Genomic DNA, 19008 nt, shown 5'->3' on the forward strand with positions numbered 1-19008 from the left:
TTTTTGGAAAGCTACATGTTCAAAAGGTCTGATTCCAAAATGGGAGTTTACTTGCTGCATGGGTTGGTCTGATACTGCAAGCTGTGTACTCGTATCGACGATGTGGATTCCTGTAAGAAAAATAATGAGAATTGACACAGTTTTGAAATGAACCTAGACTTTTGACTTTTACTTATAACTATAGCATAGTTAGTGTACTACAAGGAAATATGAACAACTGAATTAAACTTTCAGATCAGGGGGAGATAACTCATATTCTTTACCCCCACCCTCCATTTTTGGAATTTCTAGCAAAAAATATCCAGAACTGAAAATTTCAGCAAAGCAAAGTTCCAGAACTGGCTCAATACTATAAATATTTAGTACATCACATGATATATACTAGGAATGCGATTGGATAACAGCCATGGTCTATTTTGCGACAGTTTCCTGTCCTTCTTGACTACGGGAGACTATACCTGACTACGGGAACTATACCAAAGTATAGTCCCCCGGGAATGAGCACGCGACCAAATATATGACGTCATAATGAATGTCATGTGACGTACTAAATCTATTATGGCCCTTTAAAAATAACGCACATTGACAGACCGCATACAAACGACCCCACAGAAGGCTTCCTGAAACAGCTACTAGATTTCTATATAATGATAGATTGTGATATACTCATTGTTCCGAATGACACCGGATTCAGCAAATTAGCAGCTTTCATCAGGAACAAAAACTACGGTATGTACTGTCAGCGAGAAAACAATCTGGTACCCTGTTCAAGATATACAATAACTGATATTTTTCCAAGAGGAAAATTCGGTATCAAACCAACAAAGCAGATATGATTTATCCACATAACATTATATGCACAATATTGACTATTTAGCTGAAACCAACTTTTTCATCTTTAAATCTAGATACAGTGAGATAATAAACATTTCATATGTATTCAGGAGTAAATGAATTTCAACTTACTTAGACTTTGTCTTAACATCTATTTTTTAATTTCTAATAAATTTGCATATTTTTAGGAGGTAAATCGGGCATAGATAGAGGATCTGAAATGAGTGTTCATTTCATATAAGATTTTATAAAACGAGTTTCAGAAGTTTATATTTTTGTAAGTCTTGGTTAGTATCTTTTTTTTGAGTTTTATAAAATCGGATATGAAATCAGCACAAATCTAAGCTACTTTTGATCATACCAAAATGTGTTGCGATAATGCAGCTGAAGCCACCATTTTGCCTCCCCGTCCTTGAAATCCTGCCATCATGTCATTTAATCCAACGTCATTTTATTATTTCCGATACGTCACAATGAAAACATTCCAGGTCACAGTACACTAGTGATATACGCAAGAACATTACATGTACGATATCAGGCGGGTTGTGTGTTTAAATCCAAACTAGAAGCCATGATAACTACTGTAGACTGTACATGTATCACATTGTAATGTCAGACATTAGCCTAATTGTTTGGAAATACATCGATTTCGGGGAGTTTGGTAATGTAAGTAAAATTTTGATATTTAGTATTTTAGAAATTAGTCATTGGAATAGGCGTCTGGTCATACAACGTATTGCAATTGTCAATACGGTTCTATGAATTTGCTCTTCTTGATATATTATCACTTGAAAGCTTTTCCATATTATCAGATATGCATGGTTTATTAGCAAAAAAGAAAAAGAAAACTGTTTTATTTTATAAAGTATCAATAACGCTAGTGAAGTTATTTACCAAGAAGAATGATAGTTATTGGGACTAAACACAAATACGAGTTTTATATACAATGTTTCCTCTTCTTTATTGTGTTATACTCCATTCAGTTCACAAAAATGTTCTCAACACACATACAACATGAATAATAAAGAGTTGTTTCATCATTATCAAAAACAAAACCTTTTCAAACCTTGTATAGTTGGGAAGGTAGCTCAGGCATTGTTCAATAGATATGGACTCCGATTATGGATTATATTATAAAATATTGTGACAACTTCAATAAAAACACATGATTTAAACTCGCAATAGAAAACAAGATAATGATGGCATGGTCCACTTTATCAGTTTGGTAAATGTGTATATTTACATTTTGAAAACTATGTCACGGGACGTCAGCGTAGCACTTTCCATACTATAGCGATAAGTATTAACGAAATATATCAATTCAGGATCAGACTGTGAAAAAGTAGACACTTTTATCTAGTGTGCGGATTGTCATTAGCGTATGTGTTGTATATTTCCTGGAACATTTTACATTTGATGACGTGAATGGTTTTGATGATCCTCCGATTAGTGCCTGACAAATACGCTACGTCGTCTTTCAAATCATGATGTTGTGTAGAACAGCTGGGCTTGTGGGAAAATATGGGTCCTTTTAACGATATATGTTACTATGAATCATTTCTCCATCTTGGTACAATCAATAGAACTAATGTCGTTCCAAAGTACTCGCGATACAACATTTGCATCATCGTTTGAGAATTTAAAGAATCCATACTCATACACATTTTCTAGAACAGTCCAGTTTGTGTGGACAGTGTCACCTACCATCAACACGCGCACGTCGTTGTTGTCACGGAGATGCACGAGTTGTGCCTTCACGTGTGCCATTGATTCTTCAGGTATGAGTCCGCTTGTGAGAAACATGACGTATTTACGTGCTCTGACACTACTGTATGAAGTATGGTTATCAACAAACCTCAATACATTGTCCCAGTCGTGTTCTTTACCTTGTGACTGTTTGATTGTCCTTATCGAGTCCATTATGTACGGTAGATTAGACAGTTGACATTCCTGTATGATATAATTTGTGGTATCATCAGCAATGCTTATAGTTATAGAGTTATTGGTATGATCGGGATTGAATGTATCGATAAATTCTTGTAGGAAGCTAATTCCTTTCTTGAAGATGTTGATGTTCTGCGAAGCTGATGTTTCCATGACAACGAGTATGTCTGCGTTGTAGTCTTGTGTACAACCTGTTCAGAAAAACTATTTACATCAATATACAACACCTTATTATATGAACACATGGGATGTAGTGAAAAATTCTCGAAAAAAGCAGTGGTAATGATCAAGTATGAGTACGTTCATCTGATACAACCGATAACTGTGACGGGGACGAGATTACAACTCCTGAGATTGCCCAATGGTTTGGCAACTTATGTAATGTTCACAACATTGACTATAAACTTAATGAAGTAAAATTTTCTGTTTGATATCGAATATCTGCTTATGACGTGGTAAATCTAAATACCAGGTTTTTGTTCATTGCATTCGCAATATCAATGTTTTACTGTATTACCTTATCACAATGACTTGTTTTACCTGTAGCGTTCCCGTCATGTAGTTCCCACTGTAGGAGTTGCACTAGTTTGTCCGGATCTGGTGCCAGTAAGTACGGGCTAGTGAAGGCCACACTCTCCAGTAACGTGTGATGGACAGACTTTCCCAACCCCACGCTGACCACTTTGATACCTCTGCGGGAAAGTTCTGTGGCCTTGTTAATTGCCTTGTCCCTGTTATTGACCAACCCGTCACTGACCACAACAACGTACTTGATAGCTGATTGTCTCCCTCCCTTCGTCCACAGGAACAAATTGCTAAAAGGAGAGGACAGAAAACGGAGGAAAAGGATTCTTATATAGTTACTTATCATAACAAGGTAAAGATTTGGCTTAGTTAAAATTTATTATACTTATTTCTGCATCAGCAGCGTCGAATGCTTTCGTGCTGGGAAAACAATTGAATGACATATTATTTGAACTATTCGAAAAAACTGAAGACAATATCAGGTAGCTTAATGCTTTTTTTTTAGTAAATTATGTTTTTATATTGTGCATAGCAATTTGAAGGGCTGTAAAACTTTTCTTTGTTATTGTTTATTTGTCACAGCATCTTTAGATATACAATGTAATTCAATATTGCAACAATCATTCATCATCATCATCATAAGCATCATCACAATCAACATCATCATATCATCATATTTTCAGAGATAATCAAAATACGTATTCAATGTCAGAGAAAGACGACTACTCTCGTGCTAGGAAAAGAAAACATTTAAATAACAGATTATTTTTACACTACTCGGAACGTAGCTTTAGGATCATCATTCGTTCCTACTTAATTATGTTTTTCTATTGTGCATAATCCTTTAAAGGGCTGCGACAGTCTTGCCTTTTTGAGGAATTTTAAAAGAACAATTATGCTGGGGTCTATGTATCTGGAAACCGAAATTGGTAGATGAATCATGTTATCTTTAAAAGCAGTGAATGTCGCTCAGTTTTAAAATGATGCCAAAGACAAACAATAAATGGCCCCATTATCATCATACATACGACGACAGACAAATCCTACCTTGCCAGCTCCAGTCCTGTTTCCATGTAAGACGTACTGTTAAGATGCGTGACATTAAGGACACTTTCACGAACACAGTCCTTGTTCTCACAGGACAGGAAGTCGAAATCCACCCTCGCAGTCTTGGAGAAACTTACCACAGCCACTTGTGTCTCATTAGGAGCTATATTGAAGTTTTCAGTAACATTGACTATGTATTGTAAGATGTTGTTAAAACTCTCCGTCTCGCTGTAGGAAGAGTCTATGACGAAGACTATGTCGGCCACTTTAACGGGACGAGGCATGTATCCATTGAGTCTGAAGACAAACGTGCCTGTCCGATTGACGTTTGAACGAGACACGATCGTCCCAATATCGTCCGTACCCGACCCCTCAACGGCGTGGTAGTGTAGGTTATCTCCCTTGTTGAAGCCGACCTAAATGGGAAAAAATATCTGTTTGGTGTCGAATAAATTCTTTAAACCGAAACTTTATAAATTAGAGGAAGTGTTGCATACATGTCAATTTTCTTCTTTATTAAAGATTGATTTGTATCACTGTTCCAACGCTTATCACATCGTTACTCTCATAAAATGCATGTTTACCCAGTCAGAGAAGACTCGAAATGTATGTATATGTATGTGATTTATTTAATAGCTATATATTACTGGTTTGATGTAGATAACAATCAATAGGGACATAACGCGATATTGGAGGTTGACAGGGGCGTACCCAGGATTAAAACAATGTGGATGCAGAATCATCTCTGTAGAGATTTCCTTGTACAGTACAGTAAAGATAGGATGTTACCCCAAAATAATTGCAACATATTTTTATCTTGGTTTTTCATACTGATCTGATTTTGTTTTACACAAGAGAAAAAAGTCACCAAAAATAAAAATTTGGGAAAGTATTTTTAGACCCCATAAAGAGCAGAAAAAATAGGGATATTTGCTGAATTGGCAAACTTTGAAGCCAAATGTAAACTTAAATGGTTATCATGAGATACTGAAATTACTGTATGGCAAGAACATTAGAAGGACAGCACAGATTACTAAAAACATAAGTTGAAATTAACACAGGGGGAAAGTATGACAATATGAACATTGCATAATTATGTCCTTGTTGGATTGTTAAGATAAAAAATTGTAATTATAAACAATACCATTGATACTCATTTTGGTGGAATCTTTTGAAATGAAATTTGTTAATTAAAAGCTTTTAAAGTAACACATTTTGCTTTCACTAGCTGAGATAACATGGTTGCTCAAAGTTGGTATGTTGGCCTTTTTTCAAGGTTGTTTTGAAGTCCAAATTGAATAATATGTCTTTTTTTCAAGAATTATTCAGTTATTACCGTCTCAAGTGTTTTGATAGTTATTAATTCATTTTCTATGTATGCTATTCCCACCTAAAAGAGACAACTGTATCAAGATATCCTCAAATATAAAATTTGACTAAACTTGTCGAATTGGCTAAGTCCCCTAGTTGAAATATCATAAATGTGAATATCTATTCTGTGACTAATCAGATTGCAAAATCATTCGGCAGATATTACCACAGTAAAAGAGCGTTCTTTATAAAGTGAGATTGAAGTTCCTTTTTATCAAATATTTGAATAGGTCAGTTTTTTCCATTTTTCCACAATAGAACCGGATAGGGGTTACATAATTTTCAATAAGATAATAGAATAAAAGAAAAGTTCAATTTCAGTTTTACAGCTGAAAATCATCACAGTTTTGATGGATTTACTGGTAAAAAAATATGAAAATCAATTAAAGCATGTTCGAAAAAATCAGAATTTCTTATTTTTGGACATATATACAGTATTGGTATTCAGCCAAATTTACTTGATAGGGAGATTTCCCTACTAAATAATATATGCATATTTATACCGTTTTTACAACAAATAATCAAAATAATAAGTACAAAATATACAAAAAAGTATAAAACTTATTTGGGAACATTTGCTCTTCTATTTTTCAAAATGTTAGCTACCAAAATGTGTGTTTGGTCCAAAATCTAGATAAACAAACACTTCAAAGTGCAAGATCAGTCAACTTGACAGGCTTATATCTAGTTTTTGTTCTGGCTAATGTATGATCGGTTATGCATTACTATCAAAGATAAAGTAATTCTTTAAGACTTAAAACATAAACTGATATTGTTTAAGGTAAGATTTCATAAATGTTGGCATATAAAAAGAGCAAAAATGGTAATGCTGGCTAATTTCAAAAGGTTATGGGCCGATTTCATTCTTCATTATTTCTTGAATTAACTGAAATTACTGTATAATTTCAACTAATATGTACCTAAAGTTTATCTTACTATATACTCATATTTTCTCATTTCATATTTCAAGTATAGTAAAAATTGTAGATATTGTACCTTAAATTTGGTCAAAAGTGTGATTTCTTTCTATTTTCTGATTTTTCGGGTGTTGAAAAAACGACTTTCCGAACATATGATTTTTGGCGACATTTTTCATGTTCAAATACTAAGATCCTCCAACCCAAAAAGCAGAAAAAAATTCCTTTGCAATTATTTGGAGGTTAGGTCTCTTGTTTCGTCATTTTACTGGACTAGTATCTTTAGATCGAAATTACTTCCATTTGTTTTTACTACTAACAAGAAAAAATTGTCATATTGAACAATACCCTAGTTTACTTAAGGTTTACACAATAGAGTTCAAAAGTGCAATATCAATGCGACAATGACGTCACTGAGACTATATTATTAGTTTATGTTTCTAAAAACGGAAAACCCATGTCCATATGCTATATCATACCAACCTCCACGTGACCAAGATTAGCGGAAAATTTGTATCTATAGTAACGCTAGTTCGTTTAAGTAAAATTGATTTTACATCAATTAATCTGGTAGGGAGTATGGATACTCATGGGAATTATTTTAACAAGAGTATAGCTTACAATACAAGTAAAGAGCAATCTTGCTTCTTATAACTTTTGTGTAAAAACGATAATATCAGTATTAATTCTAAAATGAACATGAAAACGATGTGGATGCACGGGAGTACCGGAGTCTATGGTGGATAAGCGTATTGTTTAACTTGAATGTTAGTTATGGATGTTATGATATATAAAGAAGCGGTTTATGATGGGAGTACATGTTATTTCAATTTCTATGGATTCGTATTTAAATTAATAATTTTGCTATTCAAATGCGATCCAAGCACCGTGACATCGGCACCATGGTAACGGCCTAAAAGTGTATAAAGATGAATAATTTAAAAAATGGCGAAATGTTTTTGTTTAGAAATCTATACATAGTCATTGGCAATAACACATGTGCAGCATGGACATCTCATATCATTATAGAAATACATTTTATGTCTGTTCGCCTGAAAAAACGATGTTTGTCGAAAACGTTCGCAAACGATCTCGAACCTTGGCGAACGTGTTCGGACAGTGACTCGTCTGGAAAACCAAGATGGCGGCTTGGTGAGTTATCGTCTGCTAATGAAAAGAACATTTCCAGTTTTGTGACTCCATTTGTTGATTGTCGGGTCAATTTTGAAATTTTTATCATCTTTAGAGCAATTGTATTAAATGAGTTATGAATTTGCAGTATACAATGTGCATATTTGAGATAATTTATGTAAAACAGGTGAAATTACAAGTGCAACGTTAACCAACACTTAGCCATGATGATTGAAATGAAAACGATTAATATATACACAGTCGCTAGACTTAATACATATCATTTTAAGCAGAGTTATAATGATTTTTGTTGTTTTTACTTTTAGCTCTAATTCATATTGGAAGGAGCTGCAAATTAATCTTCCAGAGATGTGACAGAGCTAGTATGTCGTGTGGATGCTCCGACATATCACGCATGCATAGAAGAGAAAGGTCATGATTAGTCACTCTCTTTCATCTTTGAATGGTCAAATGGTCTTAGGGCTTGCTTCTTCACCGATAACAGCAATAATGCTTTTTTCAAGGCAGTACCATTCATTCTCATCATCATCATTATAATAATATAATCATCATCATATCATCCATTAATCATCGTCATCATCATCATCATCACTATAATCCATCACTAGATAGGTAATTTAATTTTACTATGCAGGTTTTATAGATTTACATATGAAAAAGTTATAAGCAATCTGATAAAAAAATTATCAAAAAACCTTCCCAAGCATCATCAAAAGCAGAAAATTGTGAAGTAAATTTCCAATACAATGTTTGTTTTTTATTTTATTTTATTTTTTGTGATATTTTTTGTAATTAAAATTAAGTTTTGTATAATGGTCATAAATGCATGTATAGCGCATATATATCCTCCCCTTGCATAGCTCTCCTCTGTTAGAAGTTAATTAATTTCAGTGATAGGCAAGTTGCAATGCCGGCATGGATGATTCTTTGCAAAGACCAAAACGATGGATGATCGGCCTCAAAAAACTAGCTGGAACACTTGCTCCTCCGAAATCTATTCTTGAGCCAGACATATTTATGGCAGATAACCAGAATATTCTTTCGGATGGAGAGTCCGAGGCGGACTTCTCAGGTGAACCCGAAGCGCACGTGGCCCCACCACAAGGGCAGCGCGATGAACTTGAAATTGAAGAATCAACGAGGTCTACTCCGAATCAAAATAGACTTTTCCCACGACCTGGGGTAAAGAAGCAATAAATCTAAGATCAATAACATCCCACGTGGACCCCCCTCAACATGGCCTTGAAATGGCCACGATGGCCTCTGAAATCCGGGCGCTAAAAATGGAGGAAGAAAAACTGAAAATGCGGAAAGAAATCGCAGAGACACGCCAAAGAATTGCGGGTTATCAATCACACCAACTTTCCCTAAATGAGACTGGTGATGGACATCGGCCCGATGGATTCCACGTGGTACAACCTCGAGCTCCTTCAGTGAAAGCTAGCCACCACATGAACAATGCAGAGGGAGACATAATACACAAAAACCAAGGTGAGAATGATTTCGTGAACATTATGCGACAATTATTATTCAGAGACACACAACCTAGTAAAAAGTCATCGCCGTATAAAATCACCGACTTCATTTGGGAAGACCCCACTATGAAATCTGAGAATAGTGATACCATAACAATTAGCACCGAAGGCAATGTGAAGGTCAGCAAAAAAGTAAAACCAGACTTACAAAATATCTCAGTTGAGCAATGGGGATACGGTTGTATTGCAATATTATTGCACATGCTTGACTCCAAGGAGATAGATAATGCAGGCATGCTTGATTACCTAAAGTACACTCAAAACACCCTGCGTTACTTTCATAGATACCAACGAGTAAGTGTATTAGCATACGACGAAGAATATCGCGAGGCTCAGAAAAAAGAGGGTTTTAAGTGGTCATCGTCTCGAAGGGACATACAAGATTTCCAATTCGTATTGGAAACAACCAAAGGCAGTTCAGAAGTTTTATCTACGCCCACTAATAGTAAACGCAGAAAAGGCCCGTTCCTTCCGAATGGAAAGGAGATTTGTCGTCGTTTCAACGTGAAATCGTGCGACAGATCGCTAACAAATTGTAGAATGGCGCATAATTGTAGTTTGTGTTTTTCGAGGGACCATCCTGCAACAAAACACCCTACAGGTACTCATTCCATGGATTCAAAAAAGTAGGTTTGGGCCCGGGCCCAGTTACGGACAATACCCCTGGGGATATTAAAGGGCCCCTGCGTATTGAAGAGTGGTCTAGGCTTTTAGATGAGGATGATTTCGACCGTGACTACATTTTGGAAGGTGTGAAACATGGATTTAAATTACTAGAATCAAATCTAGAGTCAATTTCCACAGTAGAGGCAGACAATTATTCATCCTGTACAAAATACTTCGATTTAATTGAAAAGCAGATTTAACATGAACTCTTACATGGCAACTATAAAGTGACTGAGTCAAAACCGACTATTATTAGTGCTTTAGGGGCCATTCCAAAGTCATTTTCTAAAGTACGCCTAATCCATGATGCCAGTAGACCATCTAAATTATCACTAAATGACCACATTTTATCGGATTGTTCATGCGAGTATATGGATTTACGGGAGGCCACGAAGCATATCACCCCGGGGTGTTATATGGCTAAAGTAGACCTTAGTAACGCGTATAGATCTGTTCCAATTCATCCATCCAACTACACAGCTACAGGGTTAAAATGGACTTTCTTTGTTGAAACCCAACCCACGTATATGTATGACTGTAGACTTCCCTTTGGCGTTTCGAAAAGTCCACAGATATTCCAGCGCCTTAGTAGCGCAGTATGCCGTATATCAAAAAGTAAATATGGCTTCAGGGTAATATCTTACCTTGATTTGACTTTCTGATCATGGAACATTCATTTGACAGATGCCTTCAGGCCTTAAACACCCTCATCAGAGTATTACGTAAACTCGGTTTTTCTATAAACTGGTCAAAAGTAGAAAGACCAACCACGCGGATTCGTTTTCTGGGAATAGTCATTGACAGTGAAACCATGACCATTTTCATTACCGCAGGATAAGCTAAATCAATTTGCTTGTCTGTTACAATGATATGTATCGAAAAAGCGTGCTAGTAAAAAACAATTAGAAACTCTATGTGGAAAATTAAGCTGGGCAGCTCAGGTAATATGTGGTGGCCGAACTTTTCTCCGTCGTATTATTAGTGTGAAAAACGCAATGGCTGATACTCATAATAAGGCCCTTCTGTCTCCAGGATTTTTTAAGGATTTGGAGTGGTGATTTTTGTCCGGCCAAAGCTCTTCAAATGCTTTTGGCCCAGTCCATATCTGCAGACCCATTTGGGCCCATTGTTTCAGCAATTGGATGGATCTGCTTTGACTTATAAAAACGTTCGTGATAAGTTGCACACCTGCCTCTCCTTAGCAGGAATAGACTCATCCAATATCAAGGGTCACTCCTTTTGTCGGAGTGTGGTCGAGCGACGCAGTGCATCGGTATATAGAGCCTGATTTTAGTGCAAAACTCAAAACAGTACAGCAATTTGTTTGTTCCGCTGCTTTATGTGCATGATAGGTTATTATAATACCAGTGTTATACAATCTTATTTAGTAAGTTATTACCTTAGGAATATAATATTATTCATCAAAAATACTAAATTAGTTAACTTTCCGACCTATATTAAATCTTAACCTCTGGGCTGGGAATTTATTATCATTATTACTTAATTCTGTTATTGTATTTTGTTGTCATAATTACCAAAGATATTGGAAGAATTGTTATTTTTATTTCTGTAACGAAAATTGCCAGACTTAGAGTGTTGTTGATCTTATATATGTACATCTTCAAAGTGATAATTTTTGTAATTAAAATTAAGTTTCGTATGATGGTCATAAATGCATGTATAGCGCATATATATCCTACATGCTATTGTAGGACAGGGGTTATTTCCCCTTGCATAGCTCTCCTCTGTTAGGAGTTAATTAATTGCAGTGATAGGCAAGTTGCAATGCCGGCATGGGTGATTCTTTGCAAACCCATCCCTCCCACCCTTTATATTATTAATATCTGTACACTCTGACATAGTAGTATTACTATTGTTTGTGTAGTCTTTTGCATACCCGTTCAGGGGAATTTATTATCATAATTACTTAATTCTGTTATTGTATTTTGTTAATTACCAAAGATATTGGGAAGAATTGTTATTTTTTATTTCTGTAAATAAAATTGCCAGACTTAGAGTGTTGTTGATCTTATATATGTACATTTTCAAATTCAGTTTTTTAAGGTATAGCAAATTGGAATTTCATATTATTATTCATGTATTATTAGTCGAATCAGATTAATTATTTGCACCTGGAACAAATAAATGTGGATTGTATTCTCATGCCATGCCATATCTACTTGAAAATTTATCAACCAAAGTCCCGATTTATAAAAATGTAAACAATGTATCAAAGTTTGAAAAAAAAATGTTTTCTAATATTACTTCACACGTTTCTTTACTTGCTACACTGATAGACATATACTTAAATTTCACTAAGGGTTTTATTAGTATCAATATTTAAATATAAATAAATATACCTTTATAGTTAAAAGGGATAATAATAGTAAAAAAAAAAAACATTGCTGCTTATTTTCAGGTGATGGATGAATTCATGGCTGGGGTCCCAGCTGTAAGGCAAACAAGCCTTGTGTCCTCAATAAAAGGTAATGACCATTGACTACAAGAACAAGGGGAGTAACTCGTATGACAATTAAATTGACTAAGAACACGGAATAAGACAGTCTGAATAATTCGGACAGTTTAGGTTGGGAAAGAAGGTGTTTGAATTATCGCGGGTCCACTGTACATGCATATTTTAGATAAAATTCTTGAATTCCTATCATTTTCATTCTATACTAGGTGCCTGGTTCATTTCCTTTTCTTTAATTCATGAATATTTTAAGTCAAAATTGTTGGCACAGTGTACCTCGTCCAAGTATTTCGAGATCCTTGTTGGAGATGCTGTCTTATTGAACATAAATCTCGAAATTTAGTTATTTGTGAGAACAGTGGACCTAAGAGATTGCCAAGAGGTATATCTGTATCATCTGCCATCTCTCCCAATAAAACAGCCTGTACGATGGCGTCCATATTGAAAATGCTCTGCGCGAACGCAGCGTTCGGAACGTGCAAAACGTTTGCCTACAAAACGTTCGCGAACGTTTTCGTTACTGAACGTATTGCAGGATTTCGCGAACCAGGGAACAAAATTGCAGACTCCACTGGATTTTCGCAATACATTTTGACGTGAGATTTTTAGGTCGCAAAAATAACGAAGATCTTCTGAACACTCGTTTCATAAAATTTCATATGAAACACAAACTCATTTTAAGCCCCTCTATAAATCCTTATTATCCGCAGATTGTGTACCCTACCAGAAGTTTTTATAAACGTACCTGTCCGAAAAATTGTCCATTATCAAAAGAAGTATACTGTATTTTATTGTAGTTGTAGATAACAAAGGTCAGCACACCATCAGTGACCAGGACCGCTTGGAATGTATTCCTCTGTAAATAAAGCACACGAAATTGAAATGCATAACACGTATAAAACATATATACTAGTGATCACCTCTGGATAAAGACCATATATATCCTAGGGTCCCAAGTGGTCAATATCACAATTTGACCTGTGTATTAAGACCGCCTAATTATATTTTTCTTCGTCCCTTGGGTGGTACGTATAGACGGGATCGATGGTATATTTTATATTACTTAACAACCTTTGGTGAAACAATTAAAATATATAACATACAGAGGCGTTGTCCATAAAAAAGTTAAAGGTCATACTAATAAAACTTCATAATATAGTTGTGTATTGAGAAATAATAGTTTGGATCGACACCAGCTAAATTAAAATTGTATAGTATGTGACTTGTTGTATGTTTGGCAAAGACAAAGTATTAAAAGTGTTCTACATATTTTTCTCCGCCTCTCGAACTTTTAAACTTTCCATATTTATCCACTTTTGTAAATTTCGTATTCGAAAAGTTATAAAGAAATTAAATTAAAATATTGAATTTTAACGTGAACACGTTTTTTATAATAGCTCGGAGGTCTCAAACCTGTTCCGGTCTGTACGGTGCCGATGTTGGTCACGTGATACGACTTCGGAGGTTAAGATCTATATTGAAATATGATTAGTATCGGGGATGTTTGCAACGTGATGCAACTCGATTTTCCGATATCACCAGAAAGTTTGAAACATGGCGCTTATTGTGGCGATTCTTTAAAAATGTGTGATATTTCATTCGAAATTTACTGCTATTTCAAAAGTGTATTGGTGCTTTTAGGGATCTGAACCATCATATATAATTATCCATATTCACACATTGTATGTTTTATGAGAGTTTGTGATAGTTAAATTTCATGAAATACAAATTAACAGAAAATCAGGTTGATTTTCAATAGGATTTCAGAAACAATGTTGAAATAATCAATTTTATGAATTTTGAAATATCTAAAATAAATTACAAATGAAAACATTTTACCGGATTATTATTTGACCAACAGTTTGGTACATTAATCCATGACACTATAAACATCCAGGTGACATTAAAACTGACAAGTTCTGGGAAGTATGATACCATCTCCTCTCCGACTCGCTCTAGTTCTTGTCCAGATGTCACTTCCCTCCAGCATGTATGCCCTATCGGTGTATTCGAATACCAACAATTGTACAACCAAAACGGTGCTAGATGTGTCACTGGTCCCGGAATAGAGCTGATTGCACTTGGCCATGACAGGTTACCAAACACAAGAACACCATTGTGCGTTACCTGCATAGATTTAGATACGGTTATCTGTATTTGCATATTATACTAAATTATCTGCCCTTACTTGTAAGTATTAATTTCGATGTCATGTATTTCCGAGCATAACGTCATACTTTTCGGAGAAAACGACGTGAATTGCGAGCAGAAAATAATGACGCCACAATGGATACCTACTCGCAAGGGAGCTAACTCTGTACTATGCTAAGACGGAATAGGTTTACCGAAACTGAAACAGTCACGTTATTTTTCTGGCTAAAATGTCTCCAAGTTCTTATAATATTGACAGGTCAATGTTACTATTTTAAGTTAATAGAGACTGAAATAGTCACTTTTTCTAGCTACAAATTAAATCAATTTTATTACAGATTTATATGCTGAATAGCTTAGAAGGTATACTATATAAACAAGCATATCACAACGATAAAAGCCTATGGATTTTGACTGTCAATAGGACTTTACGTCTCATTAATCGACATAGCAACCATTGAATCCTATATAAACATATTGCCGAGCCCATCGGTACTACTTTCTTCTGATCAACATGTATATCTGAATATTTCGATCATGGCGCCATATATGCGATATATACTTACCAATACACGTCCATATTTATCTCCAAAGAAATCAAAATCAATGGTCAAGTTAATGAATTGATACGAATAATACATAGAATAGTTAAAACAATTTGAATGGCCAGCATCATAAAAGTCACCAAGTGGAACGGAACAGTATAAGAATCTCCAAAGCCACACACAGAAAAAGGCATACCGCGCTACCAGCCACCTTCCATGTGTCATTTCTGTCTGCACGGTGAAGTCAGTTGGGCAGAGGTTTTAGGTATATTTTCAAAAGATGAGGTAGCAGATATCGAAAGATGTAATAACGATGGGGAAACGGAAAAAAGTTCAAACATGCCTTGTCAGAAATATGATGTAAACTCCATCCATTTAAATCAAATTCGATAGTACCACTACGTAGAACTCGCTTCAGACAGGAAGTTTTAAAACAAACTGAAGGGACCACGGACCCAATGTTATTTATAATCCTGTTCTATTTATATTACGATAAATCTTACGAAACACTGAACAAGTCAGGAACAAATATTGATTTTTATCGGAGTTTCTTATCGACTTTCTTAACATTATACATGAACGTCAGGTGAGGAAGGTAGTAATACGAATCAGAATGGGCTCTAGGGTCAGAGGGGTAGTAATTTAACACCCATGACATTGTTTAGTTTGTCAACTTAATGTTGTGTTACGTTCCTGCTAAATCTCGCGTTCCATATTTCGTGATTTTAAAATAACACCTGAATACTGAGTTCTAGTATAGTGTTACAAACGAAACGTTCGATGTAGATACTGTAATCATGTTAAATTTCGAGGTGATACATATTTGCGATTACAGATTGGATTCATATACGATGGGTTTATTTCTTGAATATAATTTGTAGCCACTGAAAGCGACAATCACATGGAGTGATATGAAAAACATAATTTTGATGAATTTTGCCTGGTTATTACATTCCTCAACTGAAGAGAATATGCGAATTACAGAAATTTTATTTAAACTCCCTGGAGCATTAGGAACTACAGTAATGTATTGATTATGTAGCGTCACGAGGTTGATCTTCGTATTATGCTTTTATCGTGACGCTACATACTCAATCGGTATGATATACATATGTACTACTCAGAGAATAGATACTACAAGAAGGTAGCATTTGACTGTATTAATCTAATAGACGTGATTACAGACATTGATGCTAGTACTCGTTTCTTTATTTGTTTGTTTGTTTGCTTGTTTGCTTGTTTGTTTGCTTTTGTTTGTTTGTTTGCCTGTTTCTTTTTATTTAACGCCCCATCAGCAGTCAGTGTCATTTAGGGCAAAACGAACATAAGCATTTAAATGACGATTCATGTTCATCGGGAAGTGCACTAGATTTTGTCCTCTCATGTACAGATATATTTGTATCAAGTATTTGGATTAGCCATGGCAGTACATCCGATACGGTGTACTCGGCTAATGTGTCTAGACTTAAAATTAGATCTAGTAGAAACTTTGTTATTTTGATGCCAAAATTTTGTATGAGATATTTTGATATTGTGGGTCGAATATAAGTTTAAAGGCGGGATTTTTTTCTAAGCGTTTCTTCCGTCGATCATTTAGGGAATACTGATTAGCTTCTTCTTAGACATTTGAACAGGTGCAAGACGTAATCCGTGGTTCTGGAAAGGGTCAAGTATCTGTAGAAAGGAACCCCGAGCCGATAAATGTAGTTTAGTTTTGATCTAAGAAGGGCATGGTAGATGCGAATTTGAAGCATTTCACGGTCTGCACACCAGTCTGTGTGGAAAAGGACACGTAGAATGTTCAGCGCCTTCGAGCATTGATCTTTCAGATATTTTACATGAGGAACAAAAGTGAATTTTGAACCAAATATTAGTCCGAGAAATTTAGTTTGTTCAACTACTGGGATTTTTTATACCTTTCAGATTTAGATCTGGGTCAGTGTGCAATTTTTAGTTTTTGACAGAAATTCAGGCAGACAGTTTTTGATCCTGATAGCGCTACTCGAAGAGTACACTACAACTATGTGACATTTGGCAGCAGTCATCTAATAGACGTGTTTACTGTTATTGGTGTACGCCCAAAAGTCGAGTAAGTGTTTCTTTTCATTCGGGCTCACTCTTAAAAGCTTCCAAATTCACGCCGAAAGTGTTTTGTGAACGTCCTCGGCAGCATTAATCTGAGCATTCCAATATATTACGAACGTGTGTCGCAGATTACAACTGTAATTTCACTTACACGGTTGAATCGAATACATCGGATGAGTCGAATTTTACAATAGGTCCCGATTTTTGTCCCTCTTTATATAAGTAAATACAGCACGGATGAATCGAACACGGTTGAATAGAATACTGCGGTAATAGAACACATTTCACGGTCCCTTCCTTCTAAAATATACGAGTACACTAAAACTATGCTTTAATCGTGACGCTACATACTCAATCGATACACTGTACTACACGACGAGTACACTACAACTATGCTTTAATCGTGACGCTACATACTCAATCGATACACTGTACTACACGACGATACACTACAACTATGCTTTAATCGTGACGCTACATACTCAATCGATACACTGTACTACACGACGAATACACTACAACTATGCTTTAATCGTGACGCTATATACTCAATCGATACACTGTACTACACGACGATACACTACAACTATGCTTTAATCGTGACGCTACATACTCAATCGATACACTGTACTACACGACGAATACACTACAACTATGCTTTAATCGTGACGCTACATACTCAATCGATACACTGTACTACACGACGATACACTACAACTATGCTTTAATCGTGACGCTATATAACTCAATCGATACACTGTACTACACGACGAGTACACTACAACTATGCTTTAATCGTGACGCTATATAACTCAATCGATACACTGTACTACACGACGAGTACACTACAACTATGCTTTAATCGTGACGCTACATACTCAATCGATACACTGTACTACACGACGAGTACACTACAACTATGCTTTAATCGTGACGCTATATAACTCAATCGATACACTGTACTACACGACGAGTACACTACAACTATGCTTTAATCGTGACGCTACATACTCAATCGATACACTGTACTACACGACGAATACACTACAACTATGCTTTAATCGTGACGCTACATACTCAATCGATACACTGTACTACACGACGAATACACTACAACTATGCTTTAATCGTGACGCTACATACTCAATCGATACACTGTACTACATGACGAATACACTACAACTATGCTTTAATCGTGACGCTACATACTTGATCGTGAACTAACTTTTACCACGTGTTGTAGTCCTCGCGTGCTTCACTTCCAATTTATGATCTTGTACCCAAAATGCTTGAACTATGTCTTCTGATCTCCTTCGCTTCTACCAAGCGATTGACTATCATCATCATACTTGTAAAGTGTTATCTGGATCAATTATTCCTTATACATTATTGGAATTCTTGATTGAAGTTACTTCAGCTTAACTGGTTGTTTTTCTTATATTTGGTTTATTGGTATTAAGAGTTATGTTAATCAGCTGTGTATCTAATATATACAGTGTTTAGTATTCTATGCTTGCAATCCTAACTGATTATAGATATTGCTTACCTATACAGTCGAATAAGTGAGTAATTATATTACTTATATCTTGCTCTTATTTTTTTCTTGCTACCACGTTATCATCGAACCTTGTTTTTGTTGTATTTATTTTTCATTATAGATAAATTATCCCATTCGTTATAAAAAAAAGATAACAATATTTTATACTTTTATAATATATTAGAGTTACCTCCCCTTACTCAGTTTGCCTATCATCCAATCGTGC

The 19008-nt window shown here is 35.4% G+C and overlaps 1 protein-coding gene across 2 annotated transcripts; it reads right to left on the reverse strand.

Annotated features, from left to right (window-relative positions):
• Positions 1-1005: 1005 nt before the first annotated feature.
• Positions 1006-15607, reverse strand: LOC138309484 (collagen alpha-5(VI) chain-like). Of its 2 annotated transcripts, XM_069250694.1 has the most exons (6): positions 15182-15607; positions 14304-14591; positions 13210-13320; positions 4351-4766; positions 3319-3593; positions 1006-2969 (listed from the first exon to the last, which is right to left on the reverse strand). In XM_069250694.1, the coding sequence occupies exons 1-6, from the start codon at positions 15383-15385 to the stop codon at positions 2389-2391; spliced, it is 1875 nt and encodes a 624-aa protein (XP_069106795.1). In that variant the 5' UTR covers positions 15386-15607; the 3' UTR covers positions 1006-2388. The 2 variants fall into 2 exon arrangements, with proteins under 2 accessions (XP_069106795.1, XP_069106796.1); XM_069250695.1 differs by lacking the exon at positions 14304-14591 and having other exon boundaries at positions 15182-15605.
• Positions 15608-19008: the final 3401 nt, after the last annotated feature.

The sequence above is a fragment of the Argopecten irradians genome, chromosome 15 (assembly GCF_041381155.1).
Source record: "Argopecten irradians isolate NY chromosome 15, Ai_NY, whole genome shotgun sequence".
NCBI lineage: Eukaryota > Metazoa > Mollusca > Bivalvia > Pectinida > Pectinidae > Argopecten > Argopecten irradians.